General features: G+C 38.1%; 1 protein-coding gene across 8 annotated transcripts in view; it reads left to right on the top strand.

The window, feature by feature from the left end:
- USP34 (ubiquitin specific peptidase 34) overlaps nt 1–25,859 on the top strand; it is a 109,950-nt gene that overhangs the window by 26,593 nt on the left and 57,498 nt on the right. For 5 of the 8 annotated variants that reach the window (XM_088052531.1, XM_088052534.1, XM_088052532.1 and 2 more), the window contains exons 6-15: nt 4,113–4,180; nt 11,147–11,339; nt 14,171–14,232; nt 20,679–20,760; nt 20,850–20,942; nt 22,913–23,038; nt 23,424–23,553; nt 24,132–24,167; nt 24,521–24,651; nt 25,089–25,705. In XM_088052531.1, the coding sequence (XP_087908657.1) occupies nt 4,113–4,180; nt 11,147–11,339; nt 14,171–14,232; nt 20,679–20,760; nt 20,850–20,942; nt 22,913–23,038; nt 23,424–23,553; nt 24,132–24,167; nt 24,521–24,651; nt 25,089–25,705 (1,538 nt within the window). The remainder of the gene's footprint in view (nt 1–4,112; nt 4,181–11,146; nt 11,340–14,170; nt 14,233–20,678; nt 20,761–20,849; nt 20,943–22,912; nt 23,039–23,423; nt 23,554–24,131; nt 24,168–24,520; nt 24,652–25,088; nt 25,706–25,859) is intronic. The other 3 variants (XM_088052533.1, XM_088052529.1, XM_088052535.1) reach the window with 2 other exon arrangements.

Raw genomic sequence — 25,859 nt, 5'->3', positions numbered from 1 at the left:
ATAAAAAGGCTGTAAATTTCCCGTGTTGGGAATGAGGTTTGCTCATGCACAGAGAATTTCATTATCGAAACCCTCTGCATCCCCTGGCAGCACACAAATTAGTTTTCCAAGTTGTACCTAGACAGGAGGATTGTAAGAGCCCCCAAAGATACTTCAGAGAATGTTGTCAGAGGCCATTTCTGTCCCTGAAATTGTGCCATGGAAGTGGTTTTAGTTTCTTCAGAGTATTTTCACTTCTTAGCTATTCCCTATGGGGCACAAAGGAAAAGCCTGTGCATTCCTTTTCTCTTCAGTTTCCTGTGATTTTATACCATTATAAACATTTGCAGCGTAGAGGTAATCATCTTTTTTCACAGTTTTAGAATGCATATCCTCCATCATTTCTGCATTTTGAAATCACAGGGATTTTTGACTGGCAGAATTACGAATTGATTTTAGTGGAGATTTGAAGGAGATTGGTGATAATAAAACCCAGTTCCTGAGGAAAGACATATGAAGAGTTAATGTAATGTCAGGATAGAAGTTGTGACCTGTCTTGTGGATGGGCAAAAAGAAAACCAGAAATTTGTTACACCTTGTACAAAGTGAATTTGACATGATTTTGACACTGATTGCAATTTGAAATACTTAAAATCAGATCCTTCCTCCCACACATCTTCTTTCTATCCTTGTTGCTGATACTACCCAGCCAGGAAGATGTTCTGAGGGAACCAGTGATTGAAATCAAGCTGGTGTTGGGGGTCTGTATCCCACTCTCCTGATCCTTTAGTGTGGTAGTTCCTGATTTGCAGGTCAGAGGACAAATGGCCAAGGCCATGATTTGCTCCTTCCTTTTCAACCTGCCCAGGAGGGTTGGTGCAGCACCTCTCCATGTTTGGTTGTGAGATATGTTCTCAATTTGTGAGATATGTTCTCTGCTGGCCCTTTTTGTGTGAGCTGATGAGTTCTTCACCTCCAGCTACTGTCAGTGCAGTCCTCATCAAACCATCTGCTGAGAATGTGTGTTCTTGGAGCTTACACTGGTTCAGAAGGAAATTCTGGTCATGGAACCAAACATTTTTGCATTTCTGTTTTATTTTTGGTGAGGGAGGTTAAAACTGCTTGAACAATGAGTGGCAGCTCCCTATCACACTAGTGTGTTTTTAAACCAGCATTCTGACTACAAATCCCATTTCCTGGGTATCCTATATCAGTGCAACTGCCTTTCTTCTTTGCCCCTTTTGGAAGTCTTCATTTTTTTCCACATAAATTGTTTATTTTCTTTATTCTTAGTGATGTGTCCTATTCCAAAAATACTTCTCAGCAGCTTCTCCTTTCACATATTTACTTAGCAACTCTGCATTTCTCCTTGGTTCTAGTAGGTAACTCATTAAGCTGGCTCTTGCAGCAGTTTTAGGTGAGTTCTATGGCTAGGCCTGGCAAATAAAATGAAATTTGACCCAAACCATGACCAAAAGTGCTGGTTTTCAGCCTCTCCAGCATTGCAGCTTTTCCCATTCAATGAGTATCTTTGTTTTGGACTCTGTCTGGCTTTGCTGACAAATCTGTGTGAGTTGAGGAAAACTGTTGAAAAAAAATTAAATTTTATTTTTATGCATCAGTTCACTACAGAAAGTATAAGAAAATGTTCTATATGTAATGTGCTTTATTCATCCACTTGCTGCATTTTGGTGTCACTCAGTGCACTTGGAAGCATTGCTGCTGCTGCCTTTCAAATACAGTGTATTTATTACAGCCAAATAAGGCAGCTAATTTTTGGACAAAATACATTTTACCTTCCAATATTAAAAAAAAAAAGATACTTCTCCACCTCTATAATGATGCATGAGTTTAGGATTTTGAGGTAATGTTTCTCTTTCCCTGTTTGTTTTTAAATCATTTCACTCTATAATTATATTCATAGAACTTAGGTAAATATAAATAATTCAAGAAAAGTTTCCTATTGTGAGCCAATACACCAAACTCCACTAAAACAAAAAGAATCATTCACAAAACTGAGCAAAATATTGGTGGTCTCAGCAAGAACTCTGCTAATCTGCCTTGGTTTTATCCCAACACATTTGATTTTATGGGATGTAGAGATATTTATTCCAATAATAAGTCTGCAGTGTCAATTGTTAACTTGTTCCCAGTGCAGTGTGTAGTAACCTTTAAGTCCATTTTCACAGCTGTAGTAACTCTTGAGAATGGCAGTTAAGTAGCCATTATTGTAAAGATGCCTTGAAATATCCATGCTGGAGTTTTTTTTTAAGTCTGTAAGGTGATGGAGTTCTTTAGCCACTACCTTCTAGAAATTAATTACCTCTGGTAAGGAACCAATAATAGACAACTCTCTGAAACTTGAGAACAGAACAGATGTAGTGAATACTTTGCCTTAATAGTGGGTGGAAGCAAAAAGTGATGGAATTTTATTTTTTGTCATTTTACAGATGCTAGTTGATGTAATTTTATATATGTTATGTCAGTTAAACAATTTAGTATGCAAATGTGAATCCACATTCAAAATCACAATTTCATTTGTAACATGTGAAATGATGCTTTAATTGAATCCCGAGGCTGAAGGTTGTGTGTAATGCAAGTTTTCAGATGCATGGTTGCAACTTAGGAGTTTGAATTAATACAAAGTGAAGATTATTGTGAACAGTGAAAGCTATAAAAACAAAATGATAAAAACATTTCATAATTTTATTTCACAGAGAAATATCTTTTCTTTGGTGTTTCATACTGTACTTGAAACAGAGTACATGGTGTTAAAAATCAAATTGTAATCACAATAATATCTTTGTCATCCCTGCAATTCTTTGTCAAAATTTTATTTAATTCCTGTTTCTAGAACAAGCATCTTCTATTGACACTTTGTATCTTTGGGATGTTAGCATTTTTTCCTTCTTGAGAGGCTGGCAGTTGGATCAGAAGTTTATTCCAAGTGTGGTCTTTTTTTGCAATGGGAAGATTTGACTGGTTTGTCTTTCAAAGTAGGTTATATTGTTACTGTGCAGTGCTTGTTGCCTTGTAAAAAGTAAGCCTGCAAATATTTTTGTCAGAACTGACTCAAAAAGTTCCTTGGCAAATGCTGGAAATGTTGAAAAGAAGCTGGTGAGAAGTTTGACTGCAGCCTAGTATTTTTCTCTCATATCATAAAAGGAATATATACATTTTCTGCATATGGAGTTGAGTCCTTAGGCAGAATTTCTTGCATCAGCTGCAAAGCTGAAATTCTTTTAAGAGCAGAGGTGGGGATGCAGAGGGCCCTGAGTGAATGATGGGGTTGCTTTTCACAAGGGCTGTGCATGCACATGATTGAATTTACGTGGGCAGGAGCAGCAGCAGCTGCTGCTTCATCTGTGCTCCATCCCTTACCTGGCAAGGAGTAACAGGTTTAACAGGCTCTGAATTCCTTTTTGAAATGCAGATGGCACTTCTGACTTTGCCTCTGGAAGTTGTTTGGTTGGTGCTTTACCTCACAGCGGTGCTAAGTAGCTGTTTCAGGGTTTGGGGTTTTTTTTTTTTCTTCTGCATATTATTTCTTCCTGCATTCAGCTTTGCAAAGGTGGTAAAGGAAGAATGGGAAATATGAGAAATGCAAATATAGTAGTTAAAAACTGTGCTTAATCACAACTTGTAAAACATCTTATTTTATAGGATATGTAAACCCTGAGAAGCAAAACAACACAAATCAAACAATGTTACTTGATTTAGGAGTGGCTTGCAAGGATCTGAAAGAACGGAATAATTTTCATGTAAAGTTTTAATGAAAAAAGGAAAAAAAAACCCAAAACCACAAGGCTGAGTAGCAGTTTTTCCTACTGAAGAAATTACAGAAAATACAAAAATGAGACACCTGGGCAGTATGATACTGTTTATACAAAGTCTATATTTTCCATCTCACTAGCAGGAAAGATGCAAATCCTCTTTATAAATCAAAAAAGCATTCCTCAGATAACAGTTAGGAAAATCATAATATTAAGAAGTTGAACAAAAACCACCAAGAAAGCCTTTTTTTTTTAAAGTGGGGTTGCATGTGCAAATGTACCAGCAGTATTTCAGTTTTTTACCATTCTCTTTAAATGTCATTAATGAAATCTTTACCTGTTTATGTTTTTGCGTTATAGATCAGAATATGGCTACACATCCCTGCTGTCATGCAGCACATTATACCCTTTAGGACTTATGTTATCAGGTAAATTTTTATTTTAAGAATTTTTCTTGTGGAACTTTTTGACAGCACCTATTTCTAATTGCAGCTGATACTTTTAATTGTGCAGGTTGTTGCTCTGACTATCATTTCAACAATGAGGGTGAAGGTAATGTTTAGAGTTAGTTTGGGCAGCTCCTTGCATCTGATTTCAGTATCAGTCAGATCAGTCTTATTAAGAACATTGAGTGTGACATCCAGCCCCATTCTGACATGCTGTGTCAGGTCCAGTTGTACTCCAGTCTCCCTCACTGTGATATCTTCATGAAACTCTACATCAAGTTTGCAGTGAGATGCTGTAAGTAGAAGAGCAATCTGCAGTCACTGAGATTTCAGACCCTGAGTTTGAACACAGCTTCACATTCTGATGTTCTTTATTTCCAGCTGGCAGGAACTGAAGTGTGATCAAAAGTCTACTCGCACTTTTATGTAGCTAAATATATCCAGTCCCAAAGATTTTCTTTCTATCAAGCTGTCTATCATGAAAATAACACTTTCAAATTGAAGTACTTGTAAGGTATTTAATTATACAAGCAATTTGTTTTTATTGGCTTTCTCAGGACAATAGAAACATTTCAGTGAGCTGCTGATGAAATGATCTCTGTGTGTGTCTGCCTGGAGGTGGAGGGGTGTGGTCACAGCTAATTCCCCTTCCAGTGGCCCAACATTAAATTTTCCTGGTGCAGGCCACTGCTTTTGCATAGACCCGCAGCTCCTCCAAGGCTCTGTGTTTCCTTGAACTGTAATACTAGAAATGTGCTTATACTGCTCATAGCAAAAAATGGGCCTTTACAGTTTTTCTGTCTTAACTATACCAGTATAAAATAACACTCAACAAAAATAATTACATTGGCAGCAAACAGGTTCCCAGAACAATGAGACTGGGAATTGTTTCGTATTTTAAAATGGTCTGGTTTTATATTGACTGTAAAAATTTAAGTACTGACTTGGCTGTCGATCTCTTTTGCTGTACTGTGGTTTCTACTAAAATGATATCAGCAGAGAGAAGAGTATTTTGATCTTTTATTAAAACACATCACTCTTGAGTCACAGTCCAGCCATGTGCACTCCTTTAGTGCTGATGTGCTATCTTTGAATTCTTCCAAAGGTAATTATTAATCATGAGGCAGTCAAGAGAGGGCGGGCAGAGGATTTTCAAGTGCTTGTCTCTGTACATATTCCATTAATGGTTGTTGGTGTACCTGGGAATTTGGTCATGAGCCTTCCCTGTCTTCTTTCAATGTATGGAAATGAAAAAGAGCATTGAGGGATCAGCAATTAGAGTTAGGCTGATAATAAGGAACTGCTTGAGGGAGACAGAACAACACATCCTGTAGTTTTTGCTGTTAATCCTTGCTTGTCATCCTGTAATGCTTAAAGCATTTCTGTTTTATAACTATAGGTGCAGCTGGGCTCACTGGAATGTATAGAAGATTTTTGGGGGGGGGGGGGGTGTTCCTCGTGTCTTCCTCTTTGTCTATTAGAATATTTGCTTTGCAGTGGGATTTGTCTTCTTGCCATAAATAATGCCCTTGATGTCTGTTTGTAGAATTTACAGTAGGCTCACATCAATCAGCAAGGTAACACTGACACAGGATACATCAATGGAAAACCCAGCTTAGAGCAGGAAGGTGAAGTTCTCCCAGTTTTTATTTTTCACAGCTGAATCCTGATGGGATCTGAGGTTTCTCAGTGTTACGAAATCCAGAGCTTTTTTAGTGAAGATTCACTTATGGAGTGGGACTGAAACTTGGAGGCCATATAGCAAAAATAACCTCTAGTGCTGTACCTTTCTGTGGGACAGAAGTGAACACAGATGCCTTCAGGGAAAGATGACTTTCTTGATGGATGCAGCTCACCCCACGTGGTTGTCAAACTTGGAGATCTTGGCTTAGCAGCTTAGGGCTCTGGGTCTCCATCTGCTTTTACTTCAGGAAAAAGACAAAAAAAAAAGGGCACACAATCGTGGGCACAGCAGCACAGCACCTTTTAAAGAAATCATGCAGAGCTTCTGCTGCCCTGCAAACTGCAAGGGTTTGGAAAGGGTGTTGGTCTAGAACAAGCTCCTGGGCTATGATTTAGTTCCAATTGCTGCTCTTGTAGATTCCTTGCAGGAAGTGCATTTTGTAGGGCTGACCAGCAAGAGAGATCACCTGACTGGCGTCTCAGCAGAACTTTTTATCAGCTGAGGTTACCCTTTATGTCATGGCTATTTCTACAAGGAGTGGATGAAGGAAAACAGCCAAGTGTGTATTTGGAGAGAGGAGACCACTGATGGGATCTTCAGAGATCATGGACACAATCCTGTCATTATTGCTGCTGCTACAAAAAGATGAATAAATGTTATTTTCTGCCTGGCCAATGGCATTCACATCTTGCCTCTGAAGGGCCTGTGTTTCTAAGCAGTTTAGGAAAGAAATAAAGGATTACATTAAAAATCACATGAAATAAAATTTGCATCTTTCAGTAAGGAAGCAAAGTGATTTTGACCTCCTCAGAAGGAAGCTCTTACTGATCCTAATACCTTAGAATTCTGTATTTAAAATTGCAAAGTTCTCATTAAGTGAGACTTCCAAAAGTGACTCAGAGTAAGTCCTGACTTACTGCAGTTATAAATGAGGGTGAGTTGATGAAGTCTCTTTATGACCAAAGACATTGGTTCCATGTATCTTCAGCCTCAAGACCAGAGATAAGAGATGCTCTGGAAGGTTCCAGATCCTGAACGTCACAGGACTGCAGGAGCTCTCAGCAGTGGTGTTTTGAGGACAGGTTTTTTGCAGTGGTCAGACTGTTGCTTGAAAGTGCCATAGAGAGTTCTGTTCTGTAGAAAGTGCAGCAGTAGCACTGACCAGGAGCATATTTTGTTCCACCCCTTTTCTGCTCCCATCCCCTTCTCCCTGTCTCTTGCTTGAAGATGGATCTGGTGACATTTTTTTGTGAAGGATTCCTGTCTGTGCCCCAGTTAGGCAGAAACAGAGCAATCTGTGCTGGAGCACATTGAGAAGAAATTCCAAGTGGCAATGGCTCCTGAGTGGTTGTGGCACTGGTATATGCAGAGGAAGTGGAAGCTCCAAACAATTCCTGATCCATGATGCTTCTCATAGAGAATGCAGCTGAAAGAATAAAAATTACTCCCCTGTTAAAAATATTCATCTTATGACAGGGTTTATGGAAGTACCCAAGACCACTCGCTTCTACTACATGTCATGAAAACCCCTTGTAATAAGCCTTGAAGGTTTTAATCACAAAAAATATTTGCCTCTTCCAAAAAATCTGAGAATTTAAAGTAAAAAGAATAGCTAAGTCAGAAGACAATAACCAGACACTTCAGGAGAACTGACTCATTCTGCTGGATGCCCTTTTGCAGCTGTGGTCCAAAGGAGTCAGATTAAAGGGAAAAAAGATGGTTTCACATCTAAGTAGCTGAAATTCTGAGGCATAAGTTGTGATTGTAAGCATTACATCAACATGGGAGTGTGTGTTTAAAACTGAACTCTGTCCATCCCCAAATACAGCGAAGTGAAATAAGTAGGTTAAAACTGATATTTTTAAAAAACTAAATGTAGATACTATCTATTAATTGATTATTTTAAGAATGCCAGACTGGCAGGAGATGTCTTATAATATGAGGAGTATCCTTTCTGCAGATGTATAAAAAAGTTATCTTTTATTCTGAAAGTCTCATTTAGGCAAAAACTCCAGATTAAATAGATTACACAGGTCCTGGCATATCATTCATCTCTTCCTTGAAGACTTAATGCTCATCAGACTCAAAAAGATAAAAATGTAGGAATTAAATAATGAAGGACAGAATGGAAGCTATTATTAAGCCATTATATGAGTCAGTCATACATTCACATTTCTATACTGTCTATACACTTCGCACCTTCCATCCTGCAGATAATAACAGAACTACCTCGGTGGTAGGAAGGGTGACAAAGAAGGTGGCAATAAAAAATTTACACTGAAAGGAGGAGACAGAGTCTAGGAGGGGTTTGATTTTTGACAGGGCAATTCATATCATGTATAAATGATATGAAGATAAGAAGTAGGAGATGGTAATTCACAGGTTTTTAAAAAAAGGTATGGAGAACGTGCCATCCAATTGTCAGGTTGCAGATAGAAGAAGGGAAAGGAGTTTGTTTTTCACTCAAGCATAATTGTCAAACACACTGGCATAGGTTAATGAGAAAGCCAATATAAATAGTATAAATAGAAAGAGATAAATGAATTCATAGTAGTAGATAGGTTCATCCATTTTTTTATACATGGGATAAATCTTTAATCTGCTTTTAGAGTGGCTTTTTTGGGTTAAATAGACCTTTCCCTTGTTCCACTGTTCTTATGTGAGACAATGCAGCAAATTCACAGGTACTCAGTGTAGGGGAAGATGTGAGTTAATTGCCAGTGCTAGGTAAAGATCTCTTTTTTCTTAATAGTAATGTTATACCTCTAAAAACAAAATGTTACTGATGCAGACAGGTCTAGGCCATTCTATCTTTCCACAATAAAACAGGAGGTGTGGCCTACTCTGCAAGTTTCTGTGGTTTTTAATCATTGTAGTAAAGATATGATCATGTTTGATTTATGACCGGTGTAGTAGTGCCAACAAATTTTCTAGTGTTGGCTGCAGTTACACTTCTGAAGAGGAGTTTGCCATCTTCTGCTTCTTTTTAGGTTAGAAAACCCTGTTGTGTTCAAAACTGTGTGGTAACAAGTGCTCTGTTCTTTGTAGCTTTCTTTAGGGCATTGGCAAAACAGAAGATACTGTTGTTCAAGTAGTTCTGTAGCTATGAAAATGCACCTACACCACAGTTACACTTATTTTGAAGTGCAATTTTTTTAAAAGCACACTCTTAATATTGTAATACAGAAAATATGACACAAGTCTGATTCAGGTTCAAAATGTGGATGCAATGTGAATTGCATAAATAAAGTAGGTTTAGACTGATAAGAGTGTATTAAAATAAAAAATCTTCTCTTTTCTAAACTATATTAATGTAGTTACTTCACCGAACTTTGTAGTGTGAGGAAGATTTCAGGTCCAAGTCCTGTTACAGAACTTGAATGAAGCCATCAAAGCACCCTTCCTTTGTGTGTTTAGGTGTGTCCATCCCCCTGCTCAGAGCATGCAGACACTCATCTGTCATTTGTAAAATAAGAGAGTTCATGTGATGTGTTTGGACATGTCTGAATTTTTTAGAGATGCTTCACTTTTAGAAATGCTGACTTGATGTGAATTCTGGACATGGAAAAGCTCTGGGAGCCAGGCCCAGTGAGATTTTGCATATAAAAATGGGGAGATGAAAATTGATCTGATATTGCTGAGAGTCATAGAATCATTGAGGTTGGAAAACACCCCTGAGATGGAGTCCAGCCTTTAACCCTGCACTATGGTGTTCACCACTAAACCGTGTCCCCAGGTGCCGCTTCTGTCCTTTTTTTGAACGCTTCCAGGGACGACAACTCCAAAATTTTTGCGATTGGGTGTGGGAGCTTAATTATGGCCTCTGTTCTTTCAGTCATTGCCTCTTCCATAAAATAAGTCCTCAATATTTAACTTGCTGTAGGCACAGCTGGACAGAGATGCTGGATGTCCCTTTAGCAGTAGGGAGGACATACATGGCTGCAACATGAGCGCTGCCATCACTGTTTGCTGGTGACAAATCACCTCATTTGCTAATCACCAGTGATTGTTTGGTAACACAGACCAGGACATTTTCCCCTCAGAGCTCTCACCTGTCTGCAGGTTAAAGGCAGGTCACTGGGTCCTCTTTGCTGATGAACTTTTTAAATTAATGTTGCCTTTCCATCCCTGCTGTACTTCTGTTTAGAGCTCATAGCACAGAAGCAGCATTTTCTTGCCAGGATTTGATTTCCAGTGCTCCACACGAGAAGACAAATCTCACAACAAAGAACAGGGAAGGATCTGATTGCCTTGGCCTGGAATGGTCCTTCTTTTGTCCTCCTGTTACTGATCTGTGATTCCTGTCATACATCTCCAGTCTCTGGGATTATTTGCACTGAAGTCTCTTTTCTGTTTGACAGTGTTAAGTATCATTTAAGTGTGTTTATTTTAAGGCCTCTACACAAGAGCTGTGAAAAAGAAGCATTATCTAAATAAGAATCAGGGCCTGTAGTTTTGCTTTTGAAAAAAAAAATATACTGATGTTTATATGATGTAAATACAAAGGAATGGTGCATAAATCTGGTTAAGTGTAGTTTAAGATCTTGTGTGTTTTTTAAAAGATTCATGCATCTATTTGGCCAGTCTCCAAGGATGGATCCAGGCTTAGGCTGTCAAACAAATGGATTTTTAATGCATTTCTGTGTAGTTAAATCTAGTTTGGATGTAGCTGAAACTTCAAAACACTGAAGTTCAGCAGAAAAAATGAGTTATGCTAACTTTGCATACATGTACTTTTTGCTGTGCCATATTTAATGGTATCAAAATGAGCTCGGGAAAGCTTATTTCTAAATATTTTTCACATTCAGTTTGAAGAAATTCTCAGTTGTGTTGGTGTTTTGTATGTGAACTTTACAGTCGTTTCACTACAGATTTTCTGTGTATTGGTCCTGCTTAGGTAAGACTGAGGTTCCACCAGGTTCTGTACATTATTAGTGTTTGTAAGTAATTATTTTTTATGCATTCCATTTGCAGAGTTTATTTGTATTGCAACTCATTGTACAGGATAAGATGACTGTAAGAGAAGAGACTTAAGCTGTTCAAAATTCTTTAGCAATTTATTTACTTTTAAAAATATTATACATATTTCTGATTTTCCTTGGTGTTTTTCATTAATTGTTGCCAACTTTTAATAGTGATATTTTAAGACTGAGTGATCTTAGAGCTATTGGAAATACATCTTTGCTATAATCAAGATGGCTCCAGGAATATTCTAGTTTGAATCATACCCTTTTTGTTTTCCTTCCATTTGTAATTTCTCCCAGGTATTTATGTAAACTGTCAGACCAGGAGTTGCGGCAGAGCGCGGCCCGGAACATGGCAGATTTAATGTGGAGCACAGTGAAAGAACCCTTGGATACAGCCTTGTGTTTTGATAAAGAAAGTCTTGATCTTGCATTCAAATACTTCATGTCACCAACTCTGACAATGAGATTGGCTGGCCTGAGCCAAATAACAGTAAGAACTTTTTTAAAGAAGTATCAATTACATTTCCCAAAAAATGTTTCTTGTTGCACTTTATGATTCACAGGCTTGTTTGGGGGGCTTTTTTTTCATATGTGAAAGCAGCAGGATCCTCTTGCAGCCTTAGGGAAATTACAGATGTGATGGTGAGTGTAGGGTTTGCTGAGAGCTGAGTCCAAGTGGTGGCTGTGTTCTGCACCATATGGAACTGGCTCACATTACCTGAACAATTCACGTGCTAAACAACACCCTTAGAACCGTGTTTTGTGACAGCTGTGTTGAAATGGAGCCCCTTGCCACAGCAATATTTGTTGTTGAGAAAGGCTTTCAATCTGTTTGCATTTTTACCTTTGCAGCATCTTGACCCTGCTGCAATTAGCTGCTGCTTTTGTGTTGCACAAACCTTGTTTTCTGTGTGTTAGTACAGTCAGTTTCAAAAGAGAGAGCATTTCTGCATTAATTAGCAGAAGGCTGAATTGAAGTGGTAAATACATACAGCATCAAATAGAAAACAATTAAAACAAAAAAAAAATCCCCATCTTTCCCTTTCCCATGGAAATGCTCCACGTTGCACCAGGCAAGATACATTGGGCATTCTTGAATTGTCGTTGCTGCCTACAACCATTGAGAAATAGTCCCACAGGAGGGCAAAAGTGAAGTCTTTCATCCATCTGAGCCTTGTCAGCTTTGTGTTTTCTAAACATATTTGGCCTTCTCTTCTGATGATGTGGTGTCACTGAGTACAAGTTTACTTAAGCTTGATTTTGCTTCTCACTATAGTTCTAGGTAGAAGTACTTACAATTTAATAAATGGTAGTTTAAAGAGATCTGTAAGTACTTTTAATCAGATTATTGCTGGCTTTTAACCAAAGTAAGTGTTTTTTTACGTACAGGTAACTTACTAGGTTGTAAAAACAGGCTGTCAACTACATCCACACAGTCTAATTGACCTTAAAATCTATTTCCACTTTTGCATAGTTGCAATTACATTAGATTTCAGTTCCTATAAATACTTTCCTTTGGTTTTATACAATTCTCCTTGTTCAACTAACCAGTGTGTGGTTTTTTGTGTATCCTTGCCAAAACAAGGTCTGAAGATAAGAATTCATCAGCTGCTTTATTTTTTCAGGCATCTAGCTCATTTAAGGGAGTGTGAAGTTGTGTTAAGTATTCACCTGTTGTGATTGATAAATATTGCTGTAAAAATGAGTTTTTAAATAGCAGACATGTATTATCAGAAGAAAAATTCTGCAGTATTTTTAGACTAAGACCAATAGTTTTCAGCTTGTAAAAATGGCATATTGTAAGCTAATTGTATGCTATTGTATGCTAGTAAGTTACTGAGTCTGTCTTTTTTATGTGACTGGTCCTTAAAACTGCTCTGGGACACTAAGACAATTTGTTCTTCTTTCTCATTCAAATCATACAAAGTTTTATTTTTACTGTTACCTTGTTTTTCTTCCATTTCATCTTACAGTCACCTGTTGAGGTGGTTCAACTCCAAAACACCATCTCTCTCTCTCTCCTATTCCCTCACAAATAGAATTTTATTTTCCTCTCCTATGGTGCCTGGTTCTGGAGATGAGCACAGGGAGTGCTTTTTAGCGTTCAGCTTTCTTTGCTGAAGCCTTTCTACCTTTGTGTCCTCCATCCCTGACACTTTTGTCACATCAATTGAGTGTCTGGGCACCGGTGCCTTTGGTTTCTTAGCGCCTTTCATAGATGGACAAAAATGAGAAAGGATTTAATTCCCTCTGGCATTCAAAGAAACAAAACTTGAAGTGAGAAACCTGTTAGCAGGTGAGGTAGAGCAAGGTGTTGCAATGCTGTCCCACGTGTGCTTTGTCTTGTGCTGCCGTGACAAGAGTTCGAAGAGTTTAGTTGAAGTTATTGTAATAATTGTTAGCAAATCCCAGTATGAAAAGACAGTTTTTGTCAGAATTGCTTTGGGGAAGTAATTGATATGGGAAGTGTTGATCAGTGGTGATCCTGGATTTAAAACTGGTGATAGGAACAGCTCAAGACTGTCACTCTTTGATCTTAAGAAAAATCAGTGAGCTTCCACCGTGTTCTCTGACCCAGCTCTAATTTCCACTCCTAAATATGTTTCATTTGAAATTCTCTATTAGTAACCAATCTATTAATAATTGTGTAGTCAGGCTCTCATATCTCACCAGTTTCAGTGCATGTTTTCCATTTTGTTTTTTCAAAACCGTTTTTTCCCCTGAAAATTGTTGAGATGGGACACAAATAACTCCGTGTGTCAAGACTTGAGAAGATCAATGAATTCACCTGAATTTGAGTGCATGTACTTGACTTGTTTCAAGAGAGTGAATATTTTGACAAAGCTACACAAGGAGCTTAATTTTAGCTCCAAAAATTCACATTCCTGTGCCTTTAATTTTTTTTTTTTTAAATAAGACACCAAATAAGTTCTATTATGTAATTTAAAATATTTTAAAAAATGTTATGTGCATGTAAAGAATTGGATACAGAGCCATTGATGCTGAGGGAAGAAGAGGAAAAGAGATGTAAAACTTTGAACAGGCTTTTTTTTTTTTCCTTTGTAATGTCTTAAATTTATGACCTCAGACATGTTTGAAAGCTTCATTTCCTGTAAAAATCCAGGTTTTCATATATTTCTTTTTACAGGTAAAAATATGGTTTTCATTCTCTAATTTTGTCTAAACAACTTACTTAAAAACATATAAAGTCCTAGAAAACTTTGTTTAATGTCACTATTACTATTTTTAAATATAAGAAAACTGCCTCACCAAGTATTTGGATAAAATTGTAATTTTTTTCCTTCCTTTTTCTAACTGTAGAATCAACTTCATACCTTCAATGATGTGTGTAATAATGAGTCATTAGTTTCAGACACAGAAACGTAAGTAGGAACCTTATTCTGAATACTTGAAGTGCTTTATATGATTGCAGTTTTTCTCTGTTGTTGCTATGGATTATACACAGTGGGGGAGCAGTGATAATCTGAGACATTTATTAGAAATACTCTGATCACGGGGTTAATAAATGGTTTGAAATGGTAACCATAAAATATTTCTAAATGTTTCTGGATTTTTTTTCTGTATTAAAGTATAGAATTAAGGTAAGCTTGAAGGTAAGCAAGAAAAATGTAGATACCTTAAATAAACACCTATAATGACCCATTATTTCTGTGGTTTTGTATAAATAAGAACTAGCTAGTTCATATCCAATTCATATCATTTTTACCATCTTCTCATTTCTCTGGATTATTTGTTTAACCAAGACTTGTGTTGCCATCACTGGCTCCCAACCTTGTTAGTTTTCCACCCAGTTTGAGGGACAATGCTAGTGTTGGGTTTTTCTTTGAAGTCCTTCTTTGTATAACTCGGGTGTGTTGAAAAATTTTAAAAGGACTCACATAAATCTTCAAGAAGATTCACCTGTGGGATTGTATTCCAGGAAATGTATTCACTTCTGTAGTAACTCTAAACTTAATGGTAGAACCGTCAAGAATTTAAATTAAAAATATGTATTTTGGTAGTCAAAATCGCAGTTTTTGTGAAATAACAGGCAATATGTGCAAATTGTAGAATTTTCCTCATCATGCACTTTTTAAGTTTCTCTGGGGGGGTGATGTGCTCTGTTTGTGTTGGGGGCCACACACACACACTCTCCGGTACTTTATTAATGGGAAGACTCTCACAGCAGCAGTGTCTTGCTTTTGTCTGGATACTTTTATTACAAATTTCATTTTAACACTTTTTGAAATCTGGCTTCAGTCATGACCACAATTCTGGAGATTTCATGTAAAAAACACCTTAGATATTTGAAGAGGAATTCCTGGGAATGTGTTGCTATTTTAAACATAAAGAATTTAGGGCATTTTTGCTTCCGGGGAGATGTGGAAATACCTTGAGAATAAGAAATAAGTAGTAAATACTGCAGGAGGGGAGCATGTTGGGAATGTGAGGTCAGCTGGGGTGTTTCCTACCCTGTACTCCCAGTTCATGTTGTGTTCTTACACTGGGACTCACAAACCTCAGATTTAGCCAGTTCTCCTTCCCTCACACTGAAAATCTGAAACAGGGGTTGTTTTTAGGTCTTAGTAACATTAACAAGTGATCATGCCAGTTAAACCTGATACAAAGCTGTTTGATTTTCTGTGTCAAATGTAAAAAAGAGAACTTATGAACGTGGAAAAAGAGAAGAGTGGTTAAATTTCCCTGCAGAAGAGCAGATGTACTCTGCAAGAGCATCAGAGTTATTTTAAAGCTGAAGGAAATTGTCAGATTCTCCTTTGGGATATTACTTTCTTGGCAGGGGCATCTGTAAACAGGCTGTCATTTGAAAGGAATGCAGCACGAACAGAAAACCTTCTTTTCCACTTCTGTAGTATGTGATTTTTAAAAAAAAAAATCAGAATTCCAGTTGTTCTGCTGTTCTACCTGAAAGGCTGGTTGCAAGTCAGTATCAAGCATTGCTGTTTATCTTCACATATCTTGTGGAATCACTGATGTCTTCCAGCCAAATAATCAGAAAGGGCTGGAGCAGAAGGATGGGGAAAATGTCTCACTTCTCCAGTTTGTTCAGTACAAAGCTTCCCTCTCATTACAGACTCTGCTCATGAGAATTTTTGGATGAAAAGGCACTTAGGGAGTTGGCAGTGACTGAATGAGCAGCAAAAGGAAAGCTTTTCATTCCTGTGTTCTTTCCTTAGCAGAGAAAGGAAGTCTTAAGTTTTATTTTTTACCTTTGTGGCCTCTGCAGATTTGCCAAAAGAAGATGTTCTGCATTATGTCTGGTCATCCCCATTACATGTTTTGACTTTTCCAGATGCATTTGGAACTGTCAACCTTTGGGATTTCTCCTTCTGTATCTTGATAAGGTGGGTTTGCGGGAGGTACCTTTAAAAAATAAAATCAGCTTTCAGTTAGTCCTGGCTCTCCCTTGTTCAGAATTAATATCAGGATTTTTTTAGCAAATATTTTGCAACAGTAGCTTCCCACCTTTATCCTCAGCACTGCAGTTTTTCATGGTAAGACGAGCTAAAGCATCTTTTGTCTATGAAAACACTGGATTTCACAAATTGCACTTGGAAGCAGCAGAAAGCTGAGACAGAGGGATCTGTTTCGTAGCTGTAGGTATTTGTGTGGCTTTTGAGATTTCATTTCCCTTTCTTCTCAAGGGTTGAGGCTTTGTGGTGACCGAGGACGTGCGTGGTCCAGATGTGGGCAATGTCTCAGCCACTCAACTTCACTATACCCCTCAGAGATGGACTTTTAATTTAGCTGTTCCTGGCTCTAAAGATAGAATCAAATTCTTTGCAGTCTGAGGTACTGGGGAGTGTGAAATCTACTGAAGCTAAAAATAACAAGCCTGAACAGAAGAGTCTCAGTCTTTGAATGATTCCTGCAACTGTTTCACTGATGTCACTTAGCGAAAAATGATGATGCTCTTCAGGAAGTGAAAGATACTCTTTTTTTGGTGTTACTTGGACCACTAGAGGAAAAACGTTGGTCTTTTCTTTAGTGAGGACACTGTCAGCCTCTGGAAATAGCATGTGTAAAGAGAGATTTTGTTTTGCTCTTCACTTGGCAGGCAGCCAAGTATTTGGGTTTCAGGTTCCAGGTTGACACTGAGGCAACTTCCTGGACTCATTTAAAAACCTTGATTGCCCTCACCTAAAAGCTTCCTACAGAGCAATTTCAGGTGTCCAGAATTCCTTTCACCTGTGAACCGAAAGTGGATTATTTCTTCTTTCTTTCCCTCTCTTTCCTTATTTATTGAGATAGTCTGTTGCAAGTTCTGTGTTGCTTTTTCCCTTCACTGCAGTTTCTTGCCTTATGTTAACTCTTGCTTTCTTCAGTTTTGTCTGAGTTTACTGACTTGAGTTTCTGGCAGCATTATCTAAAACACCTCTTCTCCTCTCTCTCTAGCAAATTTCAGGGATCTTTTCAGATTTTTCTGGGGAAAAAAAAAAAAGCAAATTTTTTCATTCAGCTAACTAAAGTTTCTTTCTTGTGGCCCACACAGCAGTTAAACAGATATTCCTGATGATATCAGAGCAGTGGTTTCAGAGCCTGCAGAGCATCAAAGAGGAAAATCTGTGCTCAGAAGCAAAAACATGTGCTTGAATGTGTTGGGAAGGTGCCTTCTGTATCCTCTTTGCATTTCTGATCCTAAATAGTTGAGATCAGGGTTTCACATCTGTTGTTGTGTTGTAGATCCTATTTCAGTGATGTTGTCAAGAGGTGTTAGTGTTCTTCCCTTGCAAGCTGCCAGTTACAGAGCTGCATTTTTTCCTTGGAGCTTTTATATTCTGGTTTTCAGTGACGTTGAGGACTTGCTGTTGTATTTCATCCAGTTCTGAGCTGGTGTGTTTTTGTAGCTTAGTGGGGAATTGATTGGTTGAAGAAATAAGGTTTTCTTTCAGGGAGGTTACTTTGCTGTGGGATTTGTTCCTGGATTTGGGTCATCATGTGGGTACCAAGTATTGCACCACAGCCTTAGATTAAAATGTTTCCAGGACTTTAACCCAGTCCTTTCATGGAGAGGTGTTCTTTGACCTACCAGGAAAATGCATGAACTGGAGGATAAGAATGAGCAAAATTCAATGCAGTTCCAGGTTGTATCAGCAACTGCACAGTTCCCCCTCTCTTCCTTGCAGTCTCATGGAATGCCTGGGGAAACTCATGTCAAAAGTGCTTGAATTTCATTTCTTGGAAGTAAACCAGTTATTTTTGACAGACATGAATTATCAGTGAACTCACATTAAAAATTCTAGGGAGAAATGGATTAAGTGTTACGTACATTTCCAGTGTGAGAGAAATTTAGAGACAACTAAACCAGAGTAGCTGCTACCTTTGCCTTTTTATTCTCTTCTCCTGCCACAGCACAGAGCCATAGAGAGTATCAGGTTCTTTAAATGACTTTTCCTATTGCTATCCAATTATTAAATCCATGAAAAACGGCTAATATGTTACTCCCAAGGTGAATTTTCTTTCTCCTAAAGTCTGTCTGATTTGGATATCTAATTTGTAAAGCCGTTCCTTGTGCTGCTACTTTCATGTGAGAGGGAAAAGCACATCTATGCTTTGATCATAATGCATGATATTCACTCTCACCATTTCATTTAATACAAAAGAGTAAATTTTTTCAGGAAAACCTTTGCTGAAATGGAAGTGTTTAGGAAAGAAGACAGACACCCCTCATTTACACTGAAATTAGCTTTTTTGGTGAATCCTTGAATCTGATACTGTAAATTCGTTCCTTAGCAAATCAGAGAAAAAAAAAACACTTTGTGGGAGTAATAACTTGATCATTTTAAAAGGTACTGTTTGCTGTGCCCTCAGCCCAGTTTTCTGGGAGGAGCAGTTCTCTCTGGGAAGCACAAGGGCTTCATTCTGCCTTGCACAAGGATCCTCTTGTTTTTGGTCATCCTCAACAAATCCATATCAAATGCAGATTTACCTTCAGAAATCTGAGATGTTGTTTTACCAGGGTTGAGCTTAGGGTTGAGAAGGATAAAGAGTTTGTTACTGCTGAGAATACACCCATTAAAAAAGGCATTCCTTCAAAAGAATTATCTGTGGTTTTTCAGAACAAACATGGTGTGAATTAGAGACAGAGAACTACCATGGTAATTTAATAAAATGTGAAGGAACTCACTCTAGAGCAGAGCTTTTATTCTTTCCTTTGGAGTGGTTAAAATGCAACATGTGACTGGATACAAATCCTAATGGATGTTGTGCCATGAGCAGGCAGAGACCTCATGAGGAATGTGTCCTTTCATACTGGCATTGCCAGTAAGCATAGCAGTGGTTATTTACCTGAGATTCCTTCTCAAAGCTACAGGTTGAAAAGTTGAGATGCAAGAAGAAAGGAAAGATCTTCATTCAGACTTTGTTAGACAGAAATCCAAGTCTTGGCTGAGTCAGAAATGTGCATGTGCCAAAGTTTGCTTTGGGTGGGCATCTTTTGGGTATTGGGGTAGTTGGGTTTTGGTTAGGTTTTGAAATGAGACTGTGGGAAGTTAAGGACATCTTGGATTCATGGAACAGATGTTGCTTATCTTTTCAATCCCTCTTTGAGCAGATCCTCTGTCAAACTTTACACTTTTAATGTGAAACTCATTTATTGATAAGCCATAAATGATAACTTTTGTACCTTGCAGGCCAATCAGTCATTACTTACATGTTATGGGACATTATCTTTGGACAGTATGAGAATATTTGATTCCCCATGTCGTGGAATTGGAAGAGAACAGTCTAGAAATGATGTGGAGTAACAGGAACTTTGCTCCTTGAGTTCAACCCATGAGGATCAGGCAGTTCAAAACAATTGAAGCACTGGCAGTGTGCCCCTGAATAGTGAATCCTGTTTGGATAACTTACAAAGGCAATCTCTTTTTACCTAAAGAATCCTGTTTCCTTCTTGAGGATGATAAAGATTGGCAATCCTGGATTTTAGTAGTGACTATAAATGTGACTCTTCCTCAAGTCCTCTAAGGCACCCTCTCCCTCCATCCTTTCTCCCTGTGAAACAGAGCACTGTTATTCCAGGGCCATTTAAACCAAAAGCTGGGCTTTAAATACTCTGATGTCCTGTAATTGCTTCTGGTGCCAAAATCAGGGTAAACAAACATTTGCTTGAAGAGAAGGAATAAAAAAGAGCTTATGCACTGCTTTCCAGACAGGCCAGTGCTTTCTGGAAGTTCAGCTTTTGTTTTGGGAAACTAAATTTCCATGTCATGCTCAGTTTGAATATTTGCTTAAGAAATGGCAGTGGGTAAAGTTCCCTGTTGGTGTGGATGAGTAGAACGAGAATTTGGAAGTATCTATGTGCTGTATGTGTGTAAATATGACTATGGCAAACATAGTTTGGGAGAGTTGCTATTTGTGTAAGAGAGTCTAAAAATAAATTCATGGCTTCCTTAAATAATTTCTGTCACTCCCATCTTTTGCTATATTTCAGTACTTGTGGAATTCCATGATAAACTTGGATTAAATAGCAGTATCCAAATCTTCCATGTGAGGTCTTTGGAATTGTTTGCACGTGGTCTGTTGAACATGAACTAATAAAATCAGTAGAATTATAGGTTATGTTTGCTGATGATCCAGAGGGGAAATGTTGATATTTGGCATTAGTTTTCCAGCTAAAGAAAAAAAAAAATAAAATTTGCTTCCTGCTTGGAAAAATGAACATTGACTATGGTTTGTGTTCAGAAGGTTTTTGTGCCCTCCCTCCAACTGCAGATATCAACTTGCAGGATGTGCCGTGCTAGAGAAGAGCACAGAGTAAATATTACAGGCAGATCATTTTACATTCCCACTCTTTTTTCATCTTCAGGTCAATTGCAAAAGAACTTGCAGACTGGCTTATCAGCAACAATGTAGTTGAGCACATTTTTGGACCAAATTTACATATTGAGGTTTGTATTCAATTATTATTAATTTGGTATAAACTTGGAGCATTAACTTGTTCTAGTAAACCTTTCCTCACTATGTTCTCACTCTGCAGATCATCAAACAGTGCCAAGTGATCCTGAATTTTCTTGCAGCTGAGGGGAGACTTAGTACTCAACACATAGACTGTATTTGGGCTGCTGCACAGGTATATATTGAATTTTTATAATTGCAGGAGTGATAAAAGACAAAAGAGAAAATGGTTGATTTTGTTTCACGTTCTTAAAGTTGAGTTTTTTGCTTTTTCTTGACTGTCTGAGCGTTTTGCTGACCAAAATGTCAAGTTAGGTAACTGCCACAGTTACTGGGTTATTTATTAGATGCAAAAAATGACCCTGGCTCCTTTTATACAAGGGAAAAAATGAAGTTGTATAGAAAGGACAGAGTATTTTCACTGAGAATGGGGATGAAGGTTGTAGGGTAGTTGCAATATTTTTACTATTGTGCTAGATTGCCTTGCTCCTGTGTATTGTAGCTTCCATTTCTGGTACTCCTGGTGGGAACAATCAGGTGAAAATTGTGGCAGTGAAGTTTACAGCTGTGCTCCTCCACTGGTGTTAAAATCTATAGAAAGCACTGAAATTTTATTTTTTGCTTGCTAAAGCTGGAATCTCTGATAGGCTTTTTGCCTTCAGAAAGATTTATTTGTGTGCGACTTTTAATGGGTCGCTGTGCTTGTTATTTTAGATTGTGACATTTTTTATTTAGGGGATTTGAATACAATAGGCATGAACAGGCCTAGGGAACACACTGTTATAACAGGTTAGAATTTAAAGGGGGTTTTTTTTTTGTGTTCAATATTTCTTTGTCAATATTTCAGTCAAATAGTACTGAACACACATTGTGAAACCAGTGTGGTCCATTAACATTAAAACATGCAGCTGGAATGTTAATTAATTGCTCATTGGAACAGCATTTACTCCAACATTTTTCTGTGTCAGAGTAATTAATAATTATTTATTTCACACTACATTTTAAAACAGTATTTTCACTTCCTTGGTGTTTCCACACAGTATCTCACACACTGTTAGACCTCTGGATCTTTTAAATATATTTTATACTGCTTTAGGAATAATATAATTACCTAATTTTGATAATGCTTTTACAGTTTAAGTGTTCATTTTGGCATTGTGATAGTTTCACAGTATGTTTGATGTCAGAATTAAGTATGTCCTGATCACTTCCTGCAAAAGGCTTAAACCTCTAACGCTGTTTCATAAGCTGACACTTTCAGACTAAAAGAGTAGAAGGCCTTAAAGTATATTTTTCCACTTTTTAAATGAGCCTTTAGACAAAAATTCATCTTCCCTCAGCTGAAGTTATTTCAGGATGTTTAAATGCATTTTTGTATGGAACCCACATGATTGCATTGTGCTGTGAATCCTGTGAAAGTTGGCCTGTACACAGTAGATCGCTGACACAGATATTTTAATGCCAGGAAGGCAAAATAAAATAAATCATTTACACCTTTTGAGGTGCAAGTGTGCTAACCAACATAAGATTTTTTTCTAGAACCTTTTTCTTGTAACCATTATTTTATGTTTTGAATTACAACATCCTTAGAAACGTAATGGAACTCTTTTAAGTGACTGTGAAAAGCAGCATTTAACCAAAGAGGAGTCATCCAGGAGCACTGTCACTTTCATGTGGAAATAGAGTAGTTAGCTGAACACATTGTCATATTTTTTGACATCCATCACTGGAAAGACAAAAGAATTCTTTATAATCCTCACGCAGTCTATTCCTGAGAAGTCTTTATTTGTATTTACCACTGCTAATAAGGTAATCATTGCAAATGCTGCTTCCCTCAAGATCTAGCATATAAACTAGTATTTTAGAAGTTATATTTAAGTTCAAATACAAAACAAACTTCCAGTTCTTCTTTTTCACCTAATCTCTCAGAACTAGAACTAAGGAAGGAACTGTTACGTTTGATTTGTACGTTTGCAGGCTTTACAGTGTCAAAATTACTTCAGTCCAAATTGCAGATTTGCTGAAGTTTGAAATTATTTGACAACTGCTTCCTGAGAATTAGTACAAATACATTTATTTGCTGCAATATTTGATTTATTTGTTTATTTTGCTGTTGCTGTTACCTTCTCTGTTTGTACCTTGTAGCTGAAGCATTGCAGTCGTTACATACACGACTTGTTTCCTTCTTTGATCAAAAATTTGGACCCTGTCCCACTTAGACACCTCCTTAACCTTGTCTCAACTCTTCATCCCAGTGCTCACACTGAACAGGTAAAGACAAGGCCAGCAACATCACTGGCATGAGAAAAGCAATTAAATGAGAGTGTTAAAGAACCATGATGGATTTGTCATCCTAAAGGAATATTCATTAATGCAGAAAGGGGGAACTCTATGAGTGAAGTTGTCATGTTTCTTGAATGACACCTCTCCTGGCTTTTTGAAGGATAATTTTTAGAGATTACATAACAACTGATGGAAAATTTTAACTTCCTGTCTGAACTTAGAATGTGTTTCACACAGTGTTATTTAATTGATTTGTTTATTTTGATGAGTTTATTTCGGTGAGATGTAGTATTGGCGTAGAGAAAAACGAACAGTGGATCTTTATATCCAAAATCTGCTGCTTAATGGGACTTTCTCCTGCTTTTCTTTCCAGACCTTGTATTTGGCATCCATGCTGATCAAAGCCCTGTGGAATAATGCACTGGCAGCTAAGGCTCAGCTGTCAAAACAAAGCTCCTTTGCATCTTTACTGAGTACCAACCTGCCCATGGGAAACAAAAAAGGTGTGTGGTTTTCCAGTAGATCTGGGAGTTAAATACGGAATTTCCATAGTCTCTTTTGTCCAAACTTGGCTCTTCATGTTGAGTTTGGACAAAAAGCAGGTATAGAACTTTCTCCTTTAAGTATTTTTTAAAAGTGTCACGCTGGCATATTTTTCCAGCAGAACTTGAGGCTGTAGATGAAAGCATGAAAAGTCTGAGTGCTTTTGGAAAGCTTTGTGTTTCAGATCCATTCTGTTTGTATAGCTAGAGCAGTCTGTATTTTTCTTTTTAATACAGAAAATGATCCATAACCATTCTTGTTCTACTACACATCTGTAACTTAACAGCTACACAAAATCTTATAAAAGCTTGCTTACTTTTTACCTAGTTTATGGTATTACATGCTGTTCCTGATTTGGTGATTTTGTTTTTTACTTGACTCTGTATTTCCCCACAGTCATTACTAAAGGTGCTGCCAAGCCATTTTACTGTAGTTTCCCTTTCTTATCATACTGCTGGTTTTTATGAATCATGGACGGTTATATGCTGACAAAACGATTTTTAGTCACTTATTTTTCCATCCTGCTATTTTCTTTCAGAAGAAGAGGAGCTCAGAAGAGCAGCCCCTTCCCCTTGTAAGTATTATTTTAGTTGTACACCACGGTCTGGCTCATTGGATTCTACAGTGCTTTTGAATTTGGAACAGAATTAAATTTGAAATTCTGTTTTTATGAGAAACCAAATGAAACGATATTTCAGGTAGAATCTAGGAAATTAGTATAACTCTAGCAAGAAGAGACATCAGAATACAAACCTTGTAAAATGCTCAGTGTTCTAAATGAAATTTTTAGTATTTAGGTACACATCATTTAAGTTATATCTTTGTTTGCTGGAAGAATGCTCAATATTTGAGGCAGATTTATGCAGTGCTGTTACATTCCAGTAATTACCTGTCAGAGAGTAACTGGGAAATGTGGTTTTGAATTAGGGTCACCAGCAGCAAGCCCTCAAAGTAGTGACAACAGTGACACCCATCAGAGTGGAGGCAGTGACATTGAAATGGAGGAACAGCTGATTAACAGAACAAAACACGTCCAGCAGCGCCTTTCGGACACAGAGGTAAGAGCGCGAGTCTGACTCCGGGAATTTTGTTGCTGAGTTGCCTGTTGTTAGCTATAAAAATGATGTTTTATCTGCACTTGTTTCAAAACCACCTCAGACAAATGTATTCCTGCATTTCAGTTGTGTTTCAGTTAGGTTAATCTCTTAGTAATGGGCAGCAAGACCTTGTTTTTGTGTCACTATGGGGCTCTGTGCGCGTGCACCCTGTTAGCAGCAAGGTAATGCAAAAAATCAATTATTAAATCTGAATCTTGCTTGGAGCATTTTGTCATCAGCAACCAAATTGAGAAAGAATGAATGGAAACTTGTAGATGTGACACATTTTCTCCTAAAGGAAGAATGATGTTTGAATGATGATGATGATATTAATTATGTATTTCCAGTGGTGCTTTATTTTTCCACCAATATTAAAAAAAACCCTGAAATAATTTCAGGAATCCATGCAAGGAAGCTCTGATGAGACAGCCAACAGCGGTGAGGATGGCAGCAGCGGGCCTGGGAGCAGCAGTGGCCACAGTGATGGATCCAGCAACGAGGCTAACTCCAGTCACGCCAGCCAGTCCGCCGGCAGCCCCGGCAGCGAGGTGCAGTCAGAAGACATCGCGGATATCGAGGCTCTCAAAGAGGAGGAGGACGAAGAGGAAGAGGACAGGAGTCACAATCCCCAGAAAAGCAGTCGGAGCACAGATCTACGAGGCAGAAAACTGGAATCACAAACGGGCATTTGCCTGGGAGATGCCCAGGGGGCATCGGAGAGGAGCGGCGCCAGTAACGGGGCGGGCAAGGACCATGTTTTTAACACGGACGCGGTGCCGCCAGTGGATAATCGCATCCGCATGCTCGATGCTTGCTCCCATGCTGAGGATGCAGAGCATGACATGGCAGGGGAAATGAGCACTGCTCACATTTCACAAGGCTCTCAAGATTCTTGTATAACTCACACGGGGGACTTCCTTGGGGAAACTATTGGGAATGAATTATTTAACTGTCGACAGTTCATTGGGCCCCAGCACCACCACCACCATCACCACCACCACCATCACCATGATGGGTAGGTAGCTTGGCATTTCTTCTGACTCCTTCCATAACTGAAATAAAAGTGGTAGCAAAATCCTCCATTGGGGCAGAAATTGGTGTGTGGATATTTTGCTGCAGCTCAGAATAATCCTGTCTTACAGAGATGTTCATTTTCACAGGCAGTTACA

This window comes from Pseudopodoces humilis, chromosome 3 (genome assembly GCF_049639895.1).
Source record: "Pseudopodoces humilis isolate 2021_Gansu_Grassland_sample_001 chromosome 3, ASM4963989v1, whole genome shotgun sequence".
Lineage (NCBI taxonomy): Eukaryota > Metazoa > Chordata > Aves > Passeriformes > Paridae > Pseudopodoces > Pseudopodoces humilis.
This window is presented reverse-complemented; position numbering and strand designations above follow the sequence as displayed.